Raw genomic sequence first — 26,620 nt, 5'->3', positions numbered from 1 at the left:
TCTGTCTTTGGCAAATCCCGCATCCTGAATTTCCCTCTGCCTTCCCACGCTCTGATATTTACACTGGGATTTATACTCCCCCGGCTCTAATCTGATCCTCATCGAACAGCAGGTTCATTTAATCACTGGCTCAAAAATTGCAAACACATTTTATTAGACTTATCTACTCTCAATGATACAGTGATAGCACACTACAGTACCATTTAGAACAAGCTACTATTGCTAACCCAGCTGACTCCTAGTTTCTTTATGGTGAAATAAAGTCAAGGGAAAGACATACTTTGTCACTTCATAAACCCAAAAAGAACACAGTACAGCAGTTGTTAACTACAGTTCCCCAAAGGGACATGCGATTACACACATAAAGGCACTCCTAGGCCCAGGAGCTCTAGCTGTGAACAGAAAAATGCTGTATCCAGAAGCCTAAATTCTGAGGTTTGTGCATTAAGAATATAATGCACTGTAGCTAAAAAAGATCATAGTGCTCTTCTGAATTGATTTCTTGTAGGAATAACAGAAATGGAAACTTAAAAAAAATATATATTTTTTATAACACCACTGTTAAGTATGAACTGCATTTTTAAAGAGCAAACATGAAATGTCCTGAGGAAGGCTGATGAGAAGCAAGTGACAGAACCAGGGAAGGCTTTTGACTGCTGATTTACATGGAACCCCACTAGCACCTGGTAACTGCTGCTGCTTTATGCTTTGGGAAGTTTACATCTCTTCTACGCACTCCTCATCCCCATTCTACTGGAGCCTGAGAATTCTGTCATCCCCTCTTTTCAAATATGCTTTTAGCAAACAGAGGTACCTGGTCATTAGAGGTGCCTTCTCATAACCCTGAAAAATGCAAGATTTGCTGTTTCCTCTTTCCTCTGCAAAATGTTTCAGTTCCAGACCAGCTCTGTGCAGGCTTCTCACAGTGGATGTCATCTTCTCATTTCCCCTTCACTACTCTGGCTGCATTTCATGTTAAGCTTTCCATAGGGAAGCTGCAGCTATGTACACAGACCACAGCTAGAATGAATGGAAAAATAAAAAATACTAGAATTTAACTACACAAGCAAAACTGAAATCAAACATAAAATTAAATGAAAGCAAATTACTGCAAAATCAGATAGTAGTGAAATCCATCTAGAACAATTTTCAGGCAGAAAACCTATTGAAAGTTTAGTACCAAGAGAAAAATCTGAGCCATCACTACCTTGGGATAGTGCATCATTTCCAAACAACTTTGAATTTAATTTGTTTGTTGTGCTGATGAAGAAAACCATGTGTTCATCACAGACTCCACCCAACACATCACTTTTCATCTGTATGAATGTTAAGACATATTTAGCAACACATTTATCAATGTATTTTCTGATGCATGCCATTTCCCCCTCAGAAAAACAAATCACAGAGACATATAACTCAAAATGAATAAGCTTTCCAGGTTCTGTGGCATCTCGATATATGTCTACGGTTGATATTCCAAAACAGACTGTCTCCGAGAGTACATAAATAAATGAAATATTTATCTTAAGGGTATGCCTTTGTAGAATTGCATGAAATTCTGACTTGATAGGCAGAAGAGAAGGAATACCATTGTCTCTGAACACTAATGTTCAGGCAGCATGAAGTCATTGAGACTTGTGCTCCTTGCAGTTGTCTCTCCCTGGCCCAGGACAGGAGGCAGAACTGCCCGGCAATGGCGCAGAGCTAAGCCCAAAATGCCCTGGACTCCCCCAACTACCCTGCGGAACAAACACGCATGGACCCACCAAGCCTCCAACAAATTCCTACATTTTAGGCACTCAGGAGTTGTGGTAGTTCTACTGAAAACTAACTGATCCATAACAGTAGCTAACCAGTTTAGCCTCGAGTTCTTTTTTCCTGGTTACACGAGTTAAATGGTAAAGCAACAGGGTTGCACAGATATATAAGGTGTAGTTGATACAAGGCAAAGTTTAAACCGCTTACAAAAGGTATCTTCTAATCTAAAATGTGGCTTTAACTGAATTCTCTATTTCTCATAGTTTAGAATATGGCCAGACTGGCCTGAAATTTCATATGAAATGTTTCATACTGGGAGCAGCTTTATTTCCACAATTTGAACTCATCCAGCTGTATGAAGATATAGAAATGTAATTTTTAAAAAACTGTTTATCAGACACTGGCACTTTTCCTGCTTGTGTAATTCAAAAAGGATCTCAGTAAAGAAAATTGAATTTGGCAGTCCATTAACATAGATTTGATGCTCTCTGTTCATCTCTTGATGTCTCACCCCTTTCAGAAAAATGAAAATAACTCATGGTAAAAGAGTGGCTGTTCCCTCTTATTTGTCCAGCATATTGGCAATTATTAAAACCCTGGAAAAGCTGCTAAAGCTTTGCTGACTCATGGTGGCAGAGAAGTTACTGGTTAACTCCACAACAAAGATGGAGGAGAGGGAGAAGACAAAAGAGGAAAAGCCAGAGAATAGGCAATGTTTGGGGAGAAGGCTCAGTCTGAGCCAGGATACTAAGTAGCATCAGCTCTTCAGGTCAAAGAATTTGGATGATATCTGAAGCTTTACATGCTGTGTTTGAACCAGGTGAAGGTTCAAACCCAATTTCATGCCATCTAAGTTTAAGAACCTGACTGAGCCATTTCAGTACAGAGTTTACTTGTCACAGGCATCCTCTACTGTCAACAGAGGAAGAGCGGCAGTTCCAAGAGACAAATTTGCTTTCTGAAGGTCTCAATTGTCTTCTGAAGCTGCCATTTCGGCCCCATCGAATTCAAGGAGACCCCAAGTCAGCGATGGAAAACCTCTAGCAGGCACAGCAGCCCTAGCGTGTGACACTGCTGCCAGCACAACAGCTCCCCAGACTGTCACAGTGCCCAGTGCAGGCTGCAGTTTGGTGCTGGCTCCTCAAGCCTACAGATCAGATTTAAGAGCCAGAAACAAGCTGTAGTAGAGTATGAGAGACAGTGACAATGACAGAGATTAATGGAGGAATTAACCCTTTCCCTCTCCACAAGTCTGACCCAGAAGGGAGAATTTTCAAGGATATGCCTTGATGCAGGTATGTATTTCTGACTCCTGATATGAAAAATGTTCACTGTTGTTAGCCAGAAGCAACTGGGCTCCTAATTTAGGCACTACAAATAGGTGCATTAATACTAGTGGGATTACTCTATGCCTGAAGTCATCCACAGACTAAGTACTAGGCAATGTTGGCATTTTAATATGTGGAAAAATTCAGGTTTCATCTCATTTTAAGTTCTTCTATGCTCACAGCAGTGAAAAATAAGGGAAAAGTCAAAGCACATTATTCCAAGAGGTAAGGATTCTGCCTCAGAAAGGAAAAGCAGTTCTCAGAGCTGTCTGGTTGCATCTGAGGGACTGTAATCTGTACCCACTTCTAACGAGCAACTCTACCCTGTTCCTGCAGGACAAAGAGCCATGATTTTACACGTACCCACCATCACCTCTGATCACATATTTCCTGGTGAAGGAAGCCTGCCAGCGTGGTGCATTTACTGTGATGCCACCTTACCTTTGCTCTCCTCCAATAAAAAGATGTGTCCTTTCTCTACAGCACGCAGGAAGGAACAGAAGAGTAAGGAAAGTGAAAAAGGCTCTTTATGTGATATATAAGGACAGCCCAGAGTCATACATCTAAAAATCTCTATATATTGTACCTTCACAGAAAATTCTGCTCATTTCAAAAGTTACAGTAAATACAATTCACCTGATTAAGGTACTCCACCAAGCTGCTTATTCTGTATATTGTAAGGGTTACGGAAGCCTGTGTTTGAAGTGTCAGTGTTGTGGCACGAAGTGACAGCAACTTGGGAAATAAATGAGCACAATACTCTTGCCTAACCTCCTGGCACCGTGCCTTTTAACAGAGAAGAAAAAAGCAAAAAGGCAAAATGTCAGCTCCAAAACATTTTTCATGTTGTAAAATATAGTGTCCCCACTGAACGCTTGATAAGAGACACACTGAGGGGGCTGATACTTCACTAAAAAATAGTGAGTTATTGCAAAAAGGTCATGTGAACGCTTGTCTAATGCAGTAAGAAACAGAACCCCTTAAGACTGAAAATCTATGTTCTACAGTGTCACATTAGCCCTTCAGACAGAAGTCTCAGCAGCACACACAGCGCTATTAAGTTCAAGGATGCCAAACAGCTTTTACAAACAGCAAAAGAGACTAAGAGGATTTGGCTATTTCAGCACACCTCACTAGTTCACATCGAACCTGACCGTTCCGCTTCTCTTAGTCACTCAGAAGAATCACTCTTTTCCCAGCAGAGCTTACTCATTTGCAAGATAAAAGGAAGACATTTCTGCACATGCCCATAATATTCTTCACCACTGGGGGCAGCTTTACATAAGACTGCGCTCGCCGAAACCAAAGCAACAGTCGGACGGAGCTTTCAGAATGACAGTATGCAGAAGTGAGCAGAGCTTGTTCATTTACAGGCTGCTTCTACCTTCGATGCTACAAAGCAGCTTCCTGGCCGGATCGGGTGCTAAGTGAGGGAACTGCTGTGCTATGGAATACAGATGTGTGAATTCAGATAGCTAAACGGTGCTTGGAGGAATCTAACATGCTGTCCTATAAAGAGAAATTTTAAAAGCCAGGTTCTTAACTATAAAGATGCAAAAAGGTAATATCCATGAAGATCCTATTACCTAGGAAGAATTTGATATTTTGCTGCGAATGCTGTGTTGGGATTGATTTATTCTTGGAATGTTCTGCGTGGCTGGCAAAGAATAATGTTCCTAAATCGGTCCATCTCCCAAGGGGTCCAATTTTTCTTCCTGGGTGTCAGCGAGCCCTGACTCACTACAGTGCAGCTGACAGGGGCTGCCATGCTTGTGGCACACTAAGCAAAAAACAAAAGACCTAAGGACGACCTTTGAACAACACAAAGGATGGGTATGTTTTTCATGTTATTTTTTTAATGTATAGTTCATAGCCACTGCATAGCCTGTGTTTTAATTACTCCATAGACTTACCTTGATGTGATTTGTTATTACAGTTAAATTGCTTAGGGATTACATCTTTTACCCAATTGTTTTTCAGTATTTATATAAAGGCTTTCTTTTAAAAAAATCTGAGTAAAGAAAACAATGTGAAAAGTAGTTGAGTTGAGCTAAGGATTTTTAAATGATTGTTGAAATAAAAGATTTTAGCATGATTGAAAGAAATGACTGATGTGTGGGGGGATAACTTTTCTAAGTTGTTTTTATTTCCAGGTTTCAATGTAATTAGGCTACTGAGCGGATCAGCTGTAGCTCTGGTAATAGCCCCTACTGTATTACTGACAATGCTTTCTTCTGCTGAACGAGGATGCCCTAAGGGCTGTAGGTGTGAAGGCAAAATGGTATATTGTGAATCTCAGAAATTGCAGGAGATTCCCTCAAGTATATCTGCTGGTTGTTTAGGTTTGTCCCTTCGATATAACAGCCTCCAAAAACTAAAATACAATCAATTTAAAGGTCTTAATCAACTCACCTGGCTCTATTTAGACCATAACCACATCAGCAATATTGACGAAAATGCTTTCAATGGAATACGCAGACTAAAAGAGTTGATCTTGAGTTCCAACAGAATCTCCTATTTTCTTAATAATACCTTCAGACCCGTGACAAATCTTCGGAATTTGGATCTGTCATACAATCAGCTGCAGTCTCTGGGATCTGAACAGTTCAGGGGCTTAAGGAAGCTGCTGAGTTTACATTTGCGGTCCAATTCCCTAAGAACCATCCCTGTTCGAATATTTCAAGATTGCAGGAACCTTGAACTGTTGGACCTGGGTTATAATCGCATCCGGAGTTTAGCAAGGAATGTCTTTGCAGGCATGATCAGACTGAAAGAGCTTCATCTGGAGCACAATCAATTTTCTAAGCTCAACTTGGCACTTTTTCCAAGGCTAGTCAGCCTTCAAAACCTCTATTTACAGTGGAATAAAATCAGTGTGATAGGACAAACTATGTCCTGGACCTGGAGCTCATTACAAAGACTTGATTTATCTGGCAATGAAATAGAAGCTTTCAGTGGACCTAGTGTTTTTCAGTGTGTGCCCAATTTACAGCGCCTCAACCTGGATTCAAACAAGCTCACATTTATTGGTCAAGAAATTTTGGATTCTTGGATATCCCTCAATGACATCAGCCTTGCTGGGAATATATGGGAATGCAGCAGAAACATTTGCTCTCTGGTAAACTGGCTTAAAAGTTTTAAAGGGCTGAGGGAAAATACAATTATTTGTGCCAGCCCCAAAGAGCTGCAAGGGGTGAACGTTATCGATGCAGTGAAAAACTACAGCATCTGTGGCAAAAGTACCACAGAAAGGTTTGAATTAGCACGAGCTCTCCCAAAGCCAACGTTTAAACCAAAACTCACCAGGCCTAAACATGACAGCAAGCCCCCTCTGCCCCCAACTATTGGAGCCACCGAATCGAGCTCCCAAGCCGAGCACGACACAGAACACATCTCCTTCCATAAAATCATAGCAGGCAGCGTGGCCCTTTTCTTGTCTGTGCTTGTGATCCTGCTGGTAATCTATGTGTCATGGAAGCGTTACCCAGCCAGTATGAAGCAGCTGCAGCAGCGCTCTCTCATGCGAAGGCACAGGAAAAAGAAACGGCAGTCACTGAAGCAAATGACTCCAAGCACACAGGAATTTTATGTAGATTACAAACCCACCAACACTGAAACCAGCGAGATGCTGCTGAATGGAACAGGACCCTGCACGTATAACAAATCAGGCTCCAGGGAATGCGAGGTATGAACCATTGTGATAAAAGAGCTTTTAAAAGCTGGGAAATAGTAGTGCTTTATTGAACTCTAGGGACTATAAAGGGAACGTTTTTCTCACTTTTCTGGCACAGCTCTTCCATGTCACTTTCTTGTACATTCATAATACTGGTCATTTTACTCTCATACATAATCAACTCATTGAAATTTAAATACCACAATCAATGTGAAGCCTGAGCTCTGGTTTAATACAATACCTATTGTACAAACCCCTTCTCCTGATTTCATTAAAGTCTCTCTTGTTTTTAAATAGAAAACTTCTTTCATAAGCAATCCACTGCACCTGCAGCGACTGTGCCTTTGTTTAGAGAAAAAAATTACAACAATTAAGAAACAAAAATCTAAATCTGACTCAGCTTCCTTCTCTCCCTGTTCCCCCCCACCCCCATCTTGCTCTGAAACTCAGTCTTTGAACCAAGAACAAACCGAATACCCAGGCACCATGTGAATTTTGAGTTGGCTGAGGACAGAGATGGGGCAGGAGCAGCTCTGAAAGAATGTCCGATTTCTGCCCAACACAAGATAGAATAAAAAGCCAGTGGGGAGTTAAAGCACTGTCTTAGGACATAAGGTATCACTTCAAAAGCAAAGCAGAGGGAAACATAGACTTAATAAAAATTTAAGAACAAAACTGTACAAAGGGATTTATGTACTGCATTACAATATAGTGTTTCTAGGGCTGATAACTATTAATTGAAACCTGTTTCTGTGACTTCATATAAAAGGTGCCAGTGTTTACCCCTTATATCCAGTTGCCTTTCAGAAAGTAATCAAAAGGCATTCATTAAATGAGGCGCAGAAATTCCTGATTGATGCAATTAGAGGAACTCGAATGTGCAGCAGCAAAAGCAAGACCACTTCCTGCACACATTTGTTTCAGTGCTCATTAGAAATTCTCTTTTCAAGACTGTCAAAGGCATTAACGTAGCTGAGGAAACCATTAAATCTGTCATGTTCTTCTATTTCTTTTTATTTGCTGGGCTGAGCTTGTTAGGGTTTTGTGATGTGTTTTGCACACTGTCCCTCTAATGAGTAAATAAAGCTTCATTACTTACAAGGCCAAACAGTGCATATTTTAGAGACACTACGACTGCAAAGAGCTTTCAGAGGAAATTGGTTATTCACCGATCTGAGAAGAGTGCATCCAAAAATTCTCAAAGAAATCAGCGACAAAGTATTTTTATCTCTTAGCCAAACCCTAATTACATTACAAGAATTCAGAGCTATTCATGTTTAATGTGTAGTCATTCACTAGTGGTTCTGGAGAAAACAGATTTCTAACCCAGCTACTCCTGCCCTCCCTCTTCCAAAGTCACGTATTTTTGTTGGTTGCAGAAGAATATAACATGCCCCATATTTCCAAATAAAGCATACCTCCTATTTTGATTATCAGGAAGGGGGGGATGTGTGGGGGTGTGGTGGTTCACTCTTGAAATAATACAGCAGCATCTATATAGAACCACGTCAGTAATTTAATTATCTCTATTTTACAACTTGATTTGGCTTAGTAAACTGCATGTCTTCAATCACTTGGCAAGGAATGTTTCTACAAAGCAGTTTCACTGCAGCAGATTAGAAAAAGCAAAACCTTAGCAGAATGCTCTCCTGAATTTTTACTGCAAAAACCCTAATCACAGCCCATCACCTTGAAATATGCTAGATACAATAAACATAAAGCTAGAAAGCATCTCTTAAAAAGAACTAATACACTTGAAGGGTTTGTGGGTTTTTTCACATAATGAAAACAGTCTCATTTTCAAGGACTATAGTGAGGAAATATCTGAGAGCAGAAGCCTGAGACTATACTGAACTCTGGCACAGGGACCCCATTTTACTGAGTACAAAGAGGATCCCACACAATTAATGCAAGTGCTGGAGATGCTTTAGCAGCGCTGAGCAGGCTGTGACTTTTAACCTGATTTGCACCTTGAAAGTTGCTATTTGAAAGTCAACACACATTGAATAACCTTAGCTATTAGGGATTCGGTTTTCCACCAGCAGGTCTTGGTTAGCTCTGTACTGAAAGATTACAGTGTGCTGTAAACTTCAGGTTAAGAACCATCTCAGTACTTCTACAGGCTTTAATGTCTGCAGTGGTCAATAATATAAGGCACAGCCAAAACAAGAAAGATTTGGCCCAAAATATACATATGTTCATATATACATATACACACATGTGTATGAGCATATATAAATATATGCATATATATTCATATATGTATAAAAATATGAGAAAATTTTGCTATTTAGTTTTGGGAGTGTTAACTACAATTAGAAAATAATGTCATACTATTGGTTTAGTATTTTTGATACCTGAAAATATTCAATACATCTTCTAAAACTTTTTAATGGGCTGTGATTGGGCTGTATATAAATGAGTTTGACTTTATGTTTCCTTTATGCTTCTAAAATGTCTTGTTCTAACCATAACAATACTCAGAAAGAAGCAATCTATAACTACCTACAGAAAGCAATACCTGTAAAATTATCACTACTTCCCTTGGAAAAATATTTAATTATGGGTGTGGGAAAAAAAAAAATAAGGCCAGTATGTCTTTAATCATAGATGGATAACAAAAATAATAATGAAAATCCAGCATGTTTATATTCAAGCACAGACGTGCTCTGATCAACTAATTCATTTATTGTCTGGAAAACTACGAATCCACTTTTCATGAATTTCCAAAGATACACCAAAGACAGATGAATGTGTAAGTGCTGCTGTCGTCATTGGCAATGAAGCCACTGGCTGATTACACAAAACAAGATGCCAAGTGCAACTTTTTGAACCTTCTTGCACAGCCCGAGACCTGTGAGCCGAGCTGTTAAATCCCACTCTAGTGGCAATGGCTTAGGAAATGTTTTAAACCAGTTCCACAGCATGTTAACACACATTACAAAACTCATGCTTTCATCTGTGCAAAGACTACATGAGCTAAACTAAACTTAGTCTCACCACTGACAAACTCTCTAGCAGTGGCTTGTTTTGGGTGGCTAGGCCGCCGGAGTCACAAATTCTAATAATCCTGTAGGAAATGACCTGGTCTTAGCTGAGCAGCTTTCAGTCCCAGCTGCCCCTTTCCTGCATACAAATGAAGTGCTAAAGCCTCAAAGATTTCAGAGGAGACATTCCTCCTTTGCTTCTCTCCAGTTTAAGCAGCAGGTGTCTAGAGTTCTTATTCCATTTTGCCTTGGGTTTGGGATATTTTGGTGCCAGTCTCTCACAAAACAGCTAAGATCTTGCCGGGGTGATGCTGAGGAATCCTCAGAGGATGAACAACATCTATGATGGCTCTTACAAACCCCTAAGCCTTCATACAAGTATTTTAGACACCAGCTTGAGGATGGAGATGTGACTGAATGCCTCTCATGACCTGGCTGTCTGTTAATGGATCTGAGGCTGTCTACATATTCCAAGTTTATGAGAGCAACAATGCATATTGAAGGTGCCTGGGGTTTGTTTTGTTGCTGTTTGTTGTTGTTTTTATATAAAAAATCACCATTTCTTTTCTGAAGTCATATATGGTGTTCTGGGACTACCACTAAATCACCAAGGCTTTTCAAGCCGCAGACAAAGTGTGGTACTCTTCCATGCCCATTTTCATTGGTTTTGCTGCCTTTCTTGCAGTCTACATTTATTTTTAAAATGTTGATACAAATATTAGGTGGAATCACTGAACAAGACTGTTTCATTTTATCGTAGCACCCCAAAATTCTTAACATAAGTCAAAACTTCCTCTGCTGGCCCCTGTACAAATGTCTTCTAACAATCTCTTACCTTAAATGTTTATGAGGGACATTGAGAAGACAGACAGAAGATGGTAAATAAACATGACAGATTTGAGGCAATTTGCTCAAGATGACACACCAGTTGAGTACTGGGTATATAATCCAGTCTCCTCAGACATCCTCCTGGCCAGTGGAAAACTTGAGCTCCCAAATAAATGACTCAGCTCCTGGAATATTCAAGCGGTATTTCAGAATAATAAACCACACAAAATGCACATCTTTGGGAAAGGAAAATAACTAATGTGCTAAGCAAATTCAAGGAGACTGGTAATGTTCATTCACTGTGTTGAGGTTACCTCCAGCAGGGTAAGAGAATAATAATGAGAACAAGTGGCTTGAGTATAATGAATGCAAGCTTCTCCCCTTGGCGGGTAGGTTTTCATTACTCACTATCTGTATTCACAATCATCACAGCTTAAGGTTTGGCAATGCTCTCTTTTTTTTTTTTTTTTTTCCAATTACGAAGAAATAGTGAACCTCAATATAAAATTCAATTGCAAAATGAACAGAAACATACAATATTCCTGCAAACACAATTAGACATTTTCAGTTTGCTGCAAGCTAATGCGCTTTGCTGTCGGACACTTGACTCTACATAAATATTCTCTGAGATGAATTTCTGTGGAACAATAGTGACATCCAGCGGGTAGTTAGCTTAATCACAGGTATCTATTGTTTACATCAATCCACATACAGATGTGTTCGCCTTTGAACTTTGTATTCTTCTGTCTCACATTCTAGTAGCATCAAATCCTTTCACCATACTAAGTGTTCTACTGTATTTTAATTTCATCTCTGTGTATAGAAGCCCTAAAGTGAATGTAATGAATAAGTGGAGAAAATAAGAGTAGATGAATGCTAGCAAGAAATGGTCTAACCACTTTGTAAGTCGGTACTGTCAGTAAAAGGCAAGAAGTATATATAATAAGCAAGGACAGGAGCTGTAACAAACTTGTGGACATTGATTTAGGCCTTATACAACACCACAAGGTGACTTTTTAAGATACTATAAAAATAAACGCAGACTACAAACAAATTATTCAACTTCCTAACCACAAAAGATTTAAAAAACCACCAGCAGCAAAAAAAAAAAAAAAAACAAAAAAAAACAAGACACAAAAATAACCACAACTTTTGAGCTTGTTTTTACAATAACAGAAAGATATTACTAGACATGAAAGGAAGGGCACTCACCACCTGGGAACAAGTTAAACTACCAGCTTCATCTCAAAAACACATGATGTACAAAAGAGTCAGGAAGCAAATGATGAAAGATCAAATTCACAAGCAATAATAAAACCAAACAATGCGGAACTCACCAGTGACACAGGAATCTGCAGCATATTGGCTGTGTTTTGCAGCAACTACTTTAGGCCTCAGAGTAACCCCATGCCAGTGTTACTGGCGGTAATTTTAAACCACAGTGAACAACATAAGTTGATGAAATCAGGATTACAGCTCTGTTGATAACAGATAGATTTCATTTCCCCTAAGAAGATACACAAGAACTCATTTCATTCCACATGGAATAAAACACAGTCATATTTCTAACTTTTTATGTACATAGGTGTGTTTGGAAGTCACCTATCAGTCCATGACGAGTAACCTCGCCAGGCTTTCCAGAATGGGTTTTATCAGTGGTACAGAAGAGGATTTGACACCCTTCTCAGGGTTATGGCCAAACTATTTCTTGGCATAACAGTGCATGGTACACAGTAGGGTGCCAAAGAAGTAGAAAGTGACTGTGTTCAGCAGCTATGAACAGATCACCAATGAGGTTGAAAGTAATAAAAAGGAGTTTATCCAAGACACTCTGGGATGGCTAGCTGTGACTTGATGGCCACATTCTACCTACTACAGAAATTGCAAATCTCATTTAGAATGACCACAAATATAATAAAAAGCAATAATGAAACAAAATGTGCAAGTACTAAGCAGTATCTCTTATTTGACTGACCCATCAGAGAAATCACACCTCCCTACAATTCTTATCTTGCTCGTATTGTTAGACCGTCATGACCATAGAATTAACATTCCAGTGCAAGAATAAGCATTGTTTACTGAGAACGGACAAAAGGGCAGTTACTCCCTATGTATTAACTTAGCTTAGTGAAATTTACTGAAGTTATTACAGGAAATATTTTATATTCATAGGAAAAATCACAAGTTTAAGATTCTTCATTACTGAAATAACTAAACTCTGTAACAAAACATTTCATTCTTTACTTACCATTCCTCACTGTTTCTCACAAACTCTGCCTCACAGTCTCACTTACCAAGGAAAAACTGAATTACTGGAGATGTATGTAATCTTGAAAAAGTTCTCAAAAAAGCCCTCAAACGTGTCTTCTGAACCCCTAAAACCATTCACATACTGCATTCTTGTGTGACTAATACATTGACTACGTGTCACAGCTTACGCTCTTGACTGAATGTTAAATTTCTATTACTTCAACATTAGCAGTAGCATTGAGATCACATAGGACTTCAATTACAGTTCAACCTTGCAAGTTCTCGAAGTGTTTTGTGGCAGCACAGTCAGACTCTATTAACACATCATAAGTATGCATGAAAATAAAACATCCTAATTACTCATCTACTTCCACTTCAGAAAAGGACATAAATGCATTACAAGGTTTATCGCTTCACTGCACCATTGAGAAAATCACCTGCCCAGTTCTGTGTGCAAATCCTTTTCTTCTTCAAACTAACAAAACAATTAACCAGCTAGGTCTCTCAGGAACCTAACTGCTTAGTGCTGAAAGAAAAACAACTAAACGCCTTGAGCCTGGCAGCCACCTGCAGAAGTTGTCATCATGAACTCAGCCTTTATTAGTTATTCTCACTTGAAATCCAGCCATACCTCCTACACTTGTCATGTATCATACCTGCCCTATATTCCACAGTGTGAAGTACTAATTCTATGAAAACTTTGCATTTTTATGTTCACTTCTGTTCATGTGTATAATTACACTGAGAGATGGAAAACAGAAAAGACTCAAGAAAAGGACCCCATGTGGCTTACAGAGCTAGTAAAAAATTAGGAAAGGTCACTTAGCTTTTCCACAAGTTAAACAACTGGTTTTAAAAGAGATAAAATCACATACTAAAGCAAAACCTGAATGTTAAATAAACAGTTATGCATTTCTTAAAAGTATTTTAAGCATCTGTTTTTTAAAAATTGCTACTGTCTGGTTCTGGGCATCTTTAAATACCAAAAAAAGAACTTCTCTAACTTTTATTTCATTCCTTCCTTAAAGAGAGGGAGAAAATATCTTCTTATAACGTAAGACACCTCCTTATGAAGCTGTGGGACTGAGCTGATATGGGAATAATCAAAATACATTTCATCTTACTATTCTGTTGTTTCTTGTATGATTATTTTCAACATCTGTAGGAATGATACAATACTGCTACCTGTAACATGCACATTACTTGAGCTGAGTACATTCTCCTGGCATTAATTTTGTGCTTCATGACAAATCATGGGTTGTATTGTTGGGTCTTACCTGTGCCCTTTATGGTCAGGAACAACTAAGTGAATGTTTGAATACCGTTTCTTTAACTAGTGTTAATAATAATTGCTGCTGTAGAACTCATGGTTCTGATACTAAATCAGGCACTTATATTTTCCACTTCCTTAAGGCTGCAAAACTCACTAATCAAAGAATGAAACGAGTTTACTATCCCCTTCCTGGTTCAGCTGTAGCTCAGGGGAGAAAACATGCACAAAATGTTCAAAGGTACAAAACATGATCTCCAATAGATGCTGGGCAGTCTAATTGCCTTTGTAATTCTTTCCTTCATTGCCTTCAAGATTTAAAGTAGCTGTAGATGAAGGAAACATGAAGACTGAACATGTGTTTTGCTAGAGTGTAGATAATAGCAATAATAATACATTAATCATACAACATCTGAGCCACTGAAAATACAACCAGCATAAATGGATTCCTTATTCCAAAATACCGACTTTAGAATGTATATTTTAGCATACACATTGTTTCCTCTTTGCATTTAGGAAAAAAAAATAATAAATATACAGAAGCATCTATTTGGCTTGTGGTAAGTTGTGCAAAAGATGCAAATGATAGGAGTATGGAAAAGGGAACATAGTTTACAACACACAAACTGGAGTCAATCAGAAAAACAGTTTAGGTTTCAGCTTAATTAGTGTTCTGCTCCTAAGTTTTTAATTTCCTATAGATTATCCTGTTTATTTTAAAACAGACTATAGGAAATATTTTCAAAAACCGCAAATGGGAATGTTGAACATCCAGATCCCACCCACTTCTTGCAGTAGTTGAGCAGTTAACCTTTGTGACAGAACATTTTCTCCTTCCCTTTCTCCTCAGAATTTGAAATTTCAACGAGACTCTTTGTAAGGTCTACACAGTGCTCTGACCAGCTTCATGGAACTAGTCTAAAAATGACCTTCCCAGAGACTTTGATAAGTTTTCTTGCAAGTGAAAGGAAGCAGTTGTACCTCAATGATGTGCAGATGCTGGCATATGTATTTTATTAACATTGCGTGGGACGCGTATCGAAAAAGGGTATAAACTAGGAAATTGCCTTCTAATCTACTATGAAAGGGACTGACTGCCACTAATTCCTGGCACAAAGTTAAAATTAACTGACCTCAGAAACACAAATACCTATGGTTCAGTTTAAATAACAGCTCCAGATTTGGGAATCTGTTTTTTAACCACATGAGTTTAAACCCCACATTCCTCACTAACAGCAATCATAGTAATCTCATACAGAAATATTCAGCTGAAGTTTAGGAGAGGGATCATCTTTTCCTCTTCAATGAAGAATAACACCAAACACTCACTCCATCACATCGGAGTTTTGTTAGCAGTGCACTATTGCTTGTAATATAGCACTTCATACCACAGTATTAGGCTTCCAGCCGTCTGTAATATGAGTCATATCCTCAGAGCAGCACAGGCTTCATCCTGCATTGTCTCATACCACCTTCTCCTGAATCACACTGTGCTATCCCGAATACACGAGCCTTGCATGTAATAGCAATTTCCAATTCAAAAATGAATTTCATGTGATACTACACCTGTGACTGACAGCGTAATATACTTACCATCCACCTTCCAACAAAAGATCACAACAGACGGGGATGGAAACCCTTCAGTGTGAACTTTTCCTAAGGCTAATTGTACATACCATGAACAGCCTCTGTACTTTCGAGACAAAATATTTAGTTTTCCTTCCTTTCATTTATCCTTAACAATGGTTTCCAGGCTACACTACTGACACAAAATGTGGGCCTGCAGCAAAAACTAGCAGTGCTGTTATGAGCTCAGAAGCTCCAATTGCCAGCCAGGAACTTGTCCTTCACTAAAGAATAGATTTGCTTCAAACATACACAATGCTCGACAGCATATTTCTATTCATCCCTAATGATGCTGGTAACACAAAAATAATTTTTCATTTTTCTTAGCGAGTAAGTCACAATCACAAAGAATACAGGGGAAAAATTTCTAACATTCTAAATCAAAACCCTGAATACTGACTCTTTATAACTTCAACAACTGCTTAAGTGGCTTCCTATATTTAAAATACGAATGTCAAAAATAAGCTGTTTGCCACAGGGGAAGCAACTTTGTGAGGCAGCCTGCACACAATTGCCAGCAATCAAGTTCTTTCCAATGCGAGTCTGAACTTATATCTAGTATTTGTCTTATAGCTCAAGGAAGTCGCCAGTACACAGCTATGGCACCTCTACATTCTCTTATTTTTTAATTAATTTTTGCCTATGACCTTTTTCAGGACAAACCTTAAACTATTTTAAAGTGACAAGTTTTGGCCTATCAGGCTGAACAGAAGGCAGTAACATTGCAGGGGAAAAAGCAACTGTGTGTGGCATGTAGTTGCCCTTAGTTTGCATGTACTGAAGTCCAGCAGAGGTTTGTTTTTATGAAAGCTTTATAAAGTGCAATAACTTAAACAATTGTGCACAATTTCTTGCTATCCAAAGGATAAATGTTTGTCTGCAGCCATAGCATATAACTGTATGCTCTGACATGTAAGAAATATCTTGCAACAGTATAAAATAAATTGAAGTCATAACATAATAGATTGCATTCTCAATTATGAAAGCATGCTGTATTTGGACTGTAACAGTATCCTAAATTAAAAATGCCTACATATCAGTAAAAATAATAAAATGCAGTTTTGTGAAGCCACAGAACTACTAATACATATGCTTTGGCTTCATGTATAAACTGACATGGCAAATTCTAAATTTAACAAAGCCAATTTCTTTTAAAGCCTCCTCACACTAATTACATCCATCAAGTGTGCAAAATACATTTTGCCAGCTAAGAACAGGGGACTTCAATTAAATGTAAATCCTTATTCAGCACTCCAAGCTGTTAATGGCTCAAACTCATTAATGAGATGATGGAAAGAAAATGTTCCTACATACAGATTCTGTAGTGAGAATTTATTACAAGTATTCATTATTTCCACCTAGTTCATATACTCAAGAAAGTGTCTCATATTTATGTCAATGCCCCAACATCAAAAGATACCAAAATAATCTTGTTTGATTGTGAATGTGCATGTATATGTATTGCGGCTTGACAGTCATTGCTAGGAGAGGTGACCTCCTTCCCTGACCCAAAGGGCCCCACACAGCTGGTGGGACACTCCAACCAGCTGTGACCTTCCAGCTCCCAGACACCTTCTGTGCAGAGCTTTGCCGGAACTATTTGAGAACTTTTTTGCACAGTCCCAGCAGCTCATTTGAAAAAGTATTCCATATCCCTCCGCCATCCAGCAGCATGGCCATCCAAAAGTGATAGCAAAGTTCACCTGGCAGGTACCAAAATTCTGCCACAGAATCAAAATAAAGGAGCCTGACTTTTAAACTGGATGGGTGATAAGACCCATATGGTAGGTAGGGGAGAAGACGCTGTCAAAATGGTATTTCAGGCTAACTGTCCAGCATTTAATTTTTCAAGTAAGTAATACGAATACTAATGGCAGACTGCACAGGATGCCTAAGGTTAGAAATGTTTATAATTATTTTGGATAGATTTCTATTTGAGTTCATTCAATAAAAAGAGGTTTAGAGAACTACAGGTGAACTACTAGAGCAAGATGGGAGGGAGACATGAGAGTCAGGGGAACACAACCCTGTTCTCCCAAACTTGCAGATTTCATTTCAATTTAGCAACATCAAGATTCATTAATTTTCATCCTTGTTGTAGATCACAGGATTTTCTTTATGTGCTTATAATCTTAAGAAAGGTTATTATGGGGATTTCCCAATTGCAAGGTTCTGCTAGACCAGGCTTACTTGTCACAGAAAAGTGTTGTTATTTTGATTTCTTTTTCAGATTTCTCTCTCCCACTCCCTTTGTTTTTTCCTCTAGCCTGGGCTCCTCTTCTCTTTTGATTATCTATTTGCCAGAAATAAAAACAGAAACCAAGGGCTACATATAAGTATTTCCTTTAATTTCTAACCAGTCTACCAAGTTCTGCCCCTGCAAACTCTTGTTTACAAACAATCGCATTTCCACACCAAGCCAACTTGCAGCAAAGAAACATTAGAGGCACTTTCACAATAGTTTAAAATTGCCTCCCTCAACAGAGAGGACTCATTGATCAAATAACAAGTAAAATGAGATACAGTGAAGTGATTCATGCTCAAATACTAAGAAAAAAATACAGCAGCTTTGAAAACGTGTACCTTCTGCATGACTCTATCCTATCAATTTTAAGTGAAAATTAACGTAATGTTCAAAAATTGTTATGCATGAGAAAACAGAAGTTATCTCAAATTATAGGCCTTGCCATAACAGCATGCTGATTAGGTACAAAGAACTGTATTTTTTATCAATGCTTTATTGGGGTGCTATATGGATATGACAGGCAAAAAGGAAGCAGATATGCCTAAGGTTAATTCCATGCTAGCTTAATTATTAATCTCTCCCAAATGCATTTTTTAATGTACTTTGAAAGGTCTTTGCAAATAGAAGTCGTCTGTTTATCGATAGCCTAGTTTTCAGGGTGGACAGCTATTGTGCAGTATATAGACAACATTCCTTCAGCTGATCTGGTTAATTAAAATGCATGGTTATAACGGGCTCTCTTACAACTGCAGCTGAATAACCCCTGATCCCTTTTTTCTCAGTACCAGGGAACACTTTGTGTCTATTTAATAGGACAGTTTCAGGATTTAATCAAAGATTTCCAATCTATACTCTGGAACAAGGGGCCTTTCCCTTTTTAAAGGTTTCAAATAAAACACTTATTTTCATAGAGATCCCTTCTGAATATCTCTAGCCTGTGACCCCTACCTGCACCTTCGTTCAATTTAATGCTTGTTTTATGCAACTGAATACTTCCACTGCATCCACAACACAAAGAATAAGCAAACAACACTATCACATGTTCTTTCCAGCACGAATCTCAAAGTACAATTTTGTTGAATGAATTCAGGAGAACGTATTAACAGCTTCAAAGGGGGGGGTAACAGGGAGAACAGCAAAACCTGATAGAAAACCTGTGCCAGACAGAGGATGGAGCAGGATTGAATGTGGAAATCCACCTGTTGTGTAGCATTTGCTACCACACTGCAGTTGTGCTGCACTCGATGTGTAGGCATTAAAGTGTTTGGAAAACAGCCTGGAATAAAAGAAAGCCCCAAAGTCAACCACTCAAAACTAGAGAACACTTGAAATCACAGCCTGCCCCCTCCCCCCATTTCTATGTATACACTGTAAAAATTATTGTGATAATTACAAGGACCATTTAGTCAATAATGGTAAAATGTGGATGCCTGAAAATGAAACATGTTCAATTCCATTTCAGTTGTGACTGTATTTGACTCAGTTCTTTCCCAAGTTGGACGAGTTGGTCATTCACCCAGAGCTAAGGTGACTGTACTCTAAAAACAACCCTCTGATTCAATCCTCTAACTCAAGACCTCTAGTCAAATACCTTGACAGCGTTGGCCTGTGTATCTTTGTCAAAGGAGTACTGGAAATCTTCAGTAAGCTGACAAACTTCTGTATTCTTCAGAAACAGATTACATAGTAGGTCTCATCTGCTTTTACATCCAGCTGTCCAAAGAGCCTACAGAAAAATGACTGAAATGCAGCTGTTCTCTAAGGCATATTTTGCTTTCTAATGGGCAAATTCAAGCAGATCTCCACAGTGCAGGCTCCAAAAGGGTCCCTTTATTGGCAAAACCATACTGAACTGGTGTTCAGGGTGGTGCAATTACCTTTGCAAATACCTTTACGTTCTTTTTTAGGCCACTGAAGCAACAGACGAGGGAAGAATCACTGCATATCCCTCTTCTGCTGGTTTCATTCTATTTAAGAGTTTGTTTAATGGACAAAACGGTGCACTTCCCAGGGCCTGCAACAATAGCATTCCCTTTCACAGGTTAACTGTCAGGTCAGGTATGTTATTTTTTAGGAAGTGCTGTTTTGCTTGACAGTAGTAACACTGACGATGAGAACAATATATAACAGCAATAGCCTTACACTTTCCTATTCTATTAACGTTCCAGTAATCAAGGCTTGCAGAGCCTGTGGGAAAGATGCCAGTGACTGCTAACCTTCACTTTATTTTAAGCTTTTATAATTTTAGGAGTTTAATTTCAGGCTTGCAGTCTTCAGGCTGCAGAGTTGAGACTGAAATAAAATACAGCAAAGAAGCAAATGTGTGACACAAGTTAAAAAAGCTCTTTTCCTGAGACCGCATGTCATCTCCCCCAACCCTCATGCAGAATTTATTTCAAGGCATTTAACATATTTTTTGCCTACTTGGAGTAAATGTGACAGAGTTTTAATTTCAAATAGATGGGGGAAAGAGATTTTCAAGTCTTCACTAAGCATCCTGTGATGGCTGCAACAAATCCGCTCTCTCAGCATCAGCTTTTCAGCACAGCCATCGAGAGGGGGAAGGAAACAGGGAGAAGCAGCCCAATATGCCACCTTCTCTCCTCATCAAAATGTATAGCAGTTGAAGCCTGCCATTTCCATAGCATCCTTACACTTCTGTAGGACACGGGGACGAGGCTGGAGAAGCTGAAACCTGATGCTGCTGTTGTTGAGGGATGGACCCAGAAACCACGAATGGCCTACACTTGACATCGATCTTCACAGACATGCATTACACCGATGTGACATGCAATGTTATTCCTCTTGAAATGATGGTCCTGTATTAAACTTATACAGTAATTTGGTTTAAAATTTAGAAAATTCATGATGACTGTACAAGGTGCAAGGGAAGCCAGCACTAGAGAGAAAGGATGATTTCATCATAAACAGCCCATTTTGCATTCTATTTTTCAAAGGCTTGATTGATTAAATAATATTCATTAGCTCCTATTACACCCAAAAGCTGTAGGAGAGGGCAAGCAGGCCAATCTGTTCAGTGGAAAGAAAGATGGAACCACTGATTCTTCATGTCGCCTAGAAATCAGGATCAGGGGGGCTTCAGGCCATCTTGGCCTGTAGGTAAAAAACAGCCGATAATACCTCAGGAAAAATAACCTAGGGCCACCACGCACCGTAGAAAGGGTTGGTTTTCTGTCTCTGAGTTTTACAGCCTAACGGCTTTCAGTAATGGCTTCTGTAAATCTTTTCCTGGCAACGGACACCGTGTGCCCTGCGGAGGAGTCAGCCTGCAGCCCACCGCCCCCAGCTCCTCCCCAACCAAAGGAGGCCACAAACCACCAAATTATTTTCACTTTTCCAAGCCAAGTCAGTCCCTCAGTGAGCCCAATATCTGTCGTGATGTCTGTCTGCGCTCCTTCGCATTTGTTTATGTTTTGGGAAGGCAGTAGGTAAAGACATAGAAACTAAGGATTCCTCTAAGTTATACCCTCCATAGCAACAAAATAAAACAGGACTACATCTGTTTTGTTTTGTTTCTTTCTTTGGTGTATGCAGAAACAAAACCGATCAATCTGGCAAGTAAAAATTCTTCTCACTTGGAGATTTAGTATTAAATATAAAACCCCCACTTTCCAGGAATTTCAAACTGAAAATAAACAGCTCATCAAGTTAGTTATCTATTAATAAATCAAAGATTATAACATTCCTCCCCAACTTCTTCATAACAGAATTAATTAGTTGTAATTAGAAATAAATGTCACTCCTTAAATTAATCCTAACAACAAAATTATTGAAGAGAGTCTTGAAACATTGAGAGTCTTGAAACACTTTACAAGACATCAATAATGCCATTTATACAGCAAAGACACCTGATCCAGTTTCCTTGCAGGCTCTGGCAGTGCTGGGAGCTGATGCTCAGCCCTGCACTGTCCCCAGCTCTGACATGAGTCAGACAAAGGGAGAGCGAACGATTATGCAGCAGCAAGGAAGCAACCCCAGAAAAAAAACATCTGAACTTATTTTTTAAATTAAGGCATAACCTTAGTCCCATAACAGCACACTTTCAGAAGTGTTGCTTTAAGATCTATAGCCTGTCAACCCACAAAATAAAATTACCCAGAGTTTATATTCACTGCAGAAATCATGTCTGCCTGTTGTGGTTTGGCAGGCTTTCCTCCTATGCTGACAAATATCAACCAGATGATGGTGGCCTACAGAACTTTAGGGAAACATAAAGCTTGACAACAGAACAACACTGCATTGGAAAGCACTGTATATCTTCCAATACAATAAACAAACTCAGACTCTCCCCACAATATCTATTCCAGCAATTACAACCACCATAATAAATACAGAGTTTGAGTTTTTTAGTCCTAAAAGACTCAATTCACTTTGTGAATTACGGCTGTTCTTTCTCAAGTGGCTCATGATCTGATTGCTTAGAGACTCATGTACAGACAGATTATTGTAAGATTATTAATGTCTATTCAGATTAATATTTTCTATAAACTGAGAAAATCAATAAAATCAGATTTTGTATTTATCACCTAGAATTCTAGTATTAATAAACTTTGAAATTAACAATGGGAGAAATAATAACTGTATTTATAGGGCCAGACAAAATTCAGTTTCATTGCTAACTCTATATATTGACTTATACTATTTGTCCTATCCAAAATGCCTTAGCAAGTATATGCTGATGTTGTGGTTATCATTTCCAAAATACATTTTGATCCTAGTATTTACATTAGTAGCAACAAGTATCATTGAAACACATTCATCTATGATAAACTAATGAAATCCAGCTTAAATAAAGACAAGCAGTGGTCTATCCTGACAACAGCCACACGTCAGTATTAAGCTTCACCAGCAATACTATGTGCAGAAACAAAAGATGTGTCCAAAAACCAAACAACTTGAAAGAAACAGTCCTTTTAATTTTTTTTTTTTTTTTTTTTTAATTTAAGAAATATTATACTAAAGTGCCACATGAGCACAGAGAGCCAGGCTTGCCAGTGCAGAAGGGACAGGGGATTATCCCGAAGGAACCAGAGCACCACAGGAAGGTGCTGCCCCAGCCTCTGCCCCACATCCTCTCCAGCAGCAGCATCTCCCCTGGAAAACACGCCAGCAGGTGAGGAGGGGCTGTCAGTTGTGTTTTACAAGTGAAAATTCAGATCCAGCTTCCGTTGACCACATTAGCATTACAAAGGAGTTGGAATACTGATGAGATTATGGCTCTAGAGAAGCTCAGAATCAAACTGAAGCAAATATCAACAGGAAAATGGTTTTCTTTACTTCCCTTGTGACTGTTTAAAAAGCTTGGATCATGAGGATACACAATACAATGATGTACCTTAAATTCAGGCATGCATTTGCAGAAGCCCAGACAATTCCAATACCTCATAAATTGAAAAAAATACATGCATGGCATTTAACTATTTGTGCTTTCTCCTGAGCTAAGGATATCACAATCACATTAGGAAATATCATACTAGACTTGCCTACCAGGCTTCTATCTGTGAATAACCTGTGTCTAAACAGATAGAAGCACGTATTTAAAAAGAAGAAAAAAAAAAAAAGCTACAATAGTTATAGAAAAAAATACTTCTGTCTTAGCCCTTAATGTATTATCTCTTCAGGCATTCAGATCATGTAGCATCCTTTTAAATAACATACTTGTAAGTGTTCTCATTATACATTTAGAAATGAAATATTTTTATACAGAAATTCTACTGAAACCTTAACATCACTGCGTTCTGGCAGCAAGTTCTACAGATGAATTATGGACTGTGAATAAAAATATTTTAATAGGCCATTTTAAAATCAATTCCCTATCCCTCGCATCCAATGCTCCCAAGCATTTTGCTCAGCAAGCTCCAAACCATTTCTGTTTCAACTAATCTTCCTTGATAATAAATAATTAGAACTGAACATAGACTCAAGACAAAAGGTAAAATATTTAGACAGAGGCATTTACTAATTCTCAATGTATTTTCTAGTCTATTACACATATGCCCATTTACATCACTGCTGTCCTCTGAACAAGCCTTTTGAATGTGGTGTTCAGAAGGACACCACATAGTCTTTTTTTTTTGACTGCTAACACTTTGCTTAAATACTAACAGCAGATGTTTATTGTTCAAATTATTCCTAGCATTGCCAACAGGCATTACTTTACATTTGTGAATTAATTTTGCTGGGTATTGTAGTGCTCATTCATCTACCTTTGTTGAGTTCTGGAATGTTCTGGTTGTACTTCCTAGGTTTGACAGACCTAAACAAATATATATTATCTGCACATTTTGCCATTTTCCCTTTCACAAAGACTTCAGATTGTGCTGCATGAATCTCACGTGAATACCTGCGAGCTCCCTGCCGTTAACGCTGAGCCACGTGGAAAACGACACTTCACTCCTTGTCTTTGTTTCTGACTCCAGCCAGCCCCCACCCCACAAGAGCAGGTTCCCCGTCACCTCCAGACTAGTTCCCTAAATAGCCTCTTATGAGGAAGCCTAGCAAAGCCTGGCTTGGTGGTACTTTTAAGCACCTAAGACAGCAGCAGTCAGCCCCAATTTGCCACATGTACTTCACATGACACTTAGGAGACTAAGAAAAAGCAGCTTATGTGCCATATTTCAAGTGTCTACTGTACCATCTCCCAAGAAACACATAAGAAGGTCTTTCCAGCAGTAGTTCTGAATTCTTCTCTTTGGTGAGCTCAGGTCAACCCCATCACGTTTTCTTTAATATATTTGTTTTCTGATTTATATATGCTTGTTTGCAACAGCATGTGTTTACTTTAGGCTACACATACTACAAAGCACCAAGGCTCAACAGAGTGTAAAGATACAGCTGTTATCTTCATTCATATGAACTGGATTAAATCTAGAAAGGTTTATTACGAAGCTATCATTCTGTAGGGAGAATTCAGTTCTTTCACTTTCCTTTTGGAAATCAGTGAGATGAATATGAAAATCAAGACTTATTATGTTAAAAACTACCACTCAGTAATGGATGTGGAATTAAATTTGATTAGATTCTTACTGACGTACAATGCAAAAGCATGTAAATGACAAAAACTAAAATCTATTTATTTTACGGTTGGCAAACAGAAGTGTATGTAATATTAGATACAAATAGCATTAAAGTTTACGAGTATGGCCAGTATTCAGATAAAGGCACATTTACTTCAAGTAGTGCCTGTTATTCTAACAATCCATGCATGAATGCCTCCACACTAGAATAAAAAGAGAAGAAAAATAACATTGCATAAATTATTTGTTTATAAAACACACACGTGAGATCAGTCACATTTTCGGCTATCCTGTTCAAATACCATCTTACAAAAACTAATACTGTTTATTCTGAACTATTTTTCACCAAAAAGATAATTTGCCCTCTTTACACTACAGAGATACCATAAATAAACACATTCTAAGTAAACATTTTAATACATCATGCATATATAAAACCAGAAGCAACTGCTTATTAACAACAATAAATACCATTAAGTGATATCTCCAGATGTCTTCACGGCACTATAATCCAAACAGAACTTCTTCTTTTGAATGCTAACCCACATAAAAAGATCCAAGCCGCTGTGCTAATAGCTAGGCTACCAAATCCAAAGACGAGCCCTCTCACTTTTGTTCCAGAGGCCTGTGGGACAGGAGAGGACAGGCAACCAAACCCAGCTGCACAGGAGCAAACTCCATCCCTAAATTATCAATGAAGCCTCTTACCATCCATCCACCTAAATCAGACACAGGAAAATCTTAGTGGTATGAATAGTTCTGCTTCATTCCATCAAACTAAAAGAGGTGGTGCATGTTCTTAAAATAACATTTGGATGACTACATTAATAGGGTTTTTTTAAGGTTCAGGTCTCCACAGGCACTTTCTCTTTAGGTGGCTGAAAGAGAGTTTTAAAAGTTCAGCTCTGGTTTGAACATTGCTCTTACACATTTTCTCTTCACAGTTCTGTATAGTGTTCACTCTTAAGGTACTTCAAGTATTTGTAGATATTTAGAAAAGGCATACCTTTTCAAAAGACAAAGCCATTATATCATGCCTGTTGAGAGAGAAGCTTCAGAAAACTAGCTGTCTTGTGCAAAAGTAGAAATGTTGCAGTTTACACAGTCAATAATATGCACTTCTGTTAAAAAGAAAAAAAAAGAGGAATATCTGTCTTGCAGATGCCAACACAGCAGGGTTTATTTTTTCTTTTTGTAATCAATTTAAGCAAACAAAATCTAAATTAAAAAACATTTGCAACTAGGTTACACAAAGTTCTATGTAATACAGAATATTGTTAGTTCATCTGTCTGCTATTATCAGATCAAGATCAGATGTACTTGTGCTAATGTTGTCCTTACAGCCCCCTAGAAGGTTAAATATTCTCTCATTTCTGTAAGAAGTCAGCTGTTCTCTGCTCACATGTAAAATATTACATACTTGTAAAACAGTATCTGGTGGTAAGAGAAAGGAGGGAACAAACGCGATTACCATGAGTCCAAAATTTGCTGTGGTTCAAAATCCTACTTCATTACATAGCTTTATGCATCTTATTGCAAAAATAAGACCAAAGATTTTCTTGCATGATTGTCTCTGTGATATATTATTGCCCATAATTTCAAAGACTATTTTAGGAAA

At 38.5% G+C, this 26,620-nt stretch overlaps 1 protein-coding gene across 1 annotated transcript in view; it reads left to right on the top strand.

Moving 5' to 3' along the window:
- Window positions 1-5,190: 5,190 nt before the first annotated feature.
- Window positions 5,191-26,620, top strand: part of LRRTM3 (leucine rich repeat transmembrane neuronal 3) — a gene marked incomplete at its 5' end in the record, with an annotated part of 79,903 nt that continues 58,473 nt past the window's right edge. Inside the window, one exon of the mRNA XM_082053862.1 lies at window positions 5,191-6,771. Within this exon, the coding sequence (XP_081909988.1) occupies window positions 5,191-6,771 (1,581 nt within the window). The remainder of the gene's footprint in view (window positions 6,772-26,620) is intronic.

Source organism: Streptopelia decaocto (assembly GCF_964273445.1).
Source record: "Streptopelia decaocto genome assembly, chromosome: 5".
Classification (NCBI taxonomy): Eukaryota; Metazoa; Chordata; class Aves; order Columbiformes; family Columbidae; genus Streptopelia; species Streptopelia decaocto.
Note: the sequence above shows the minus strand (reverse complement) of the source record. Positions and strands in the feature narration are given on the sequence as shown.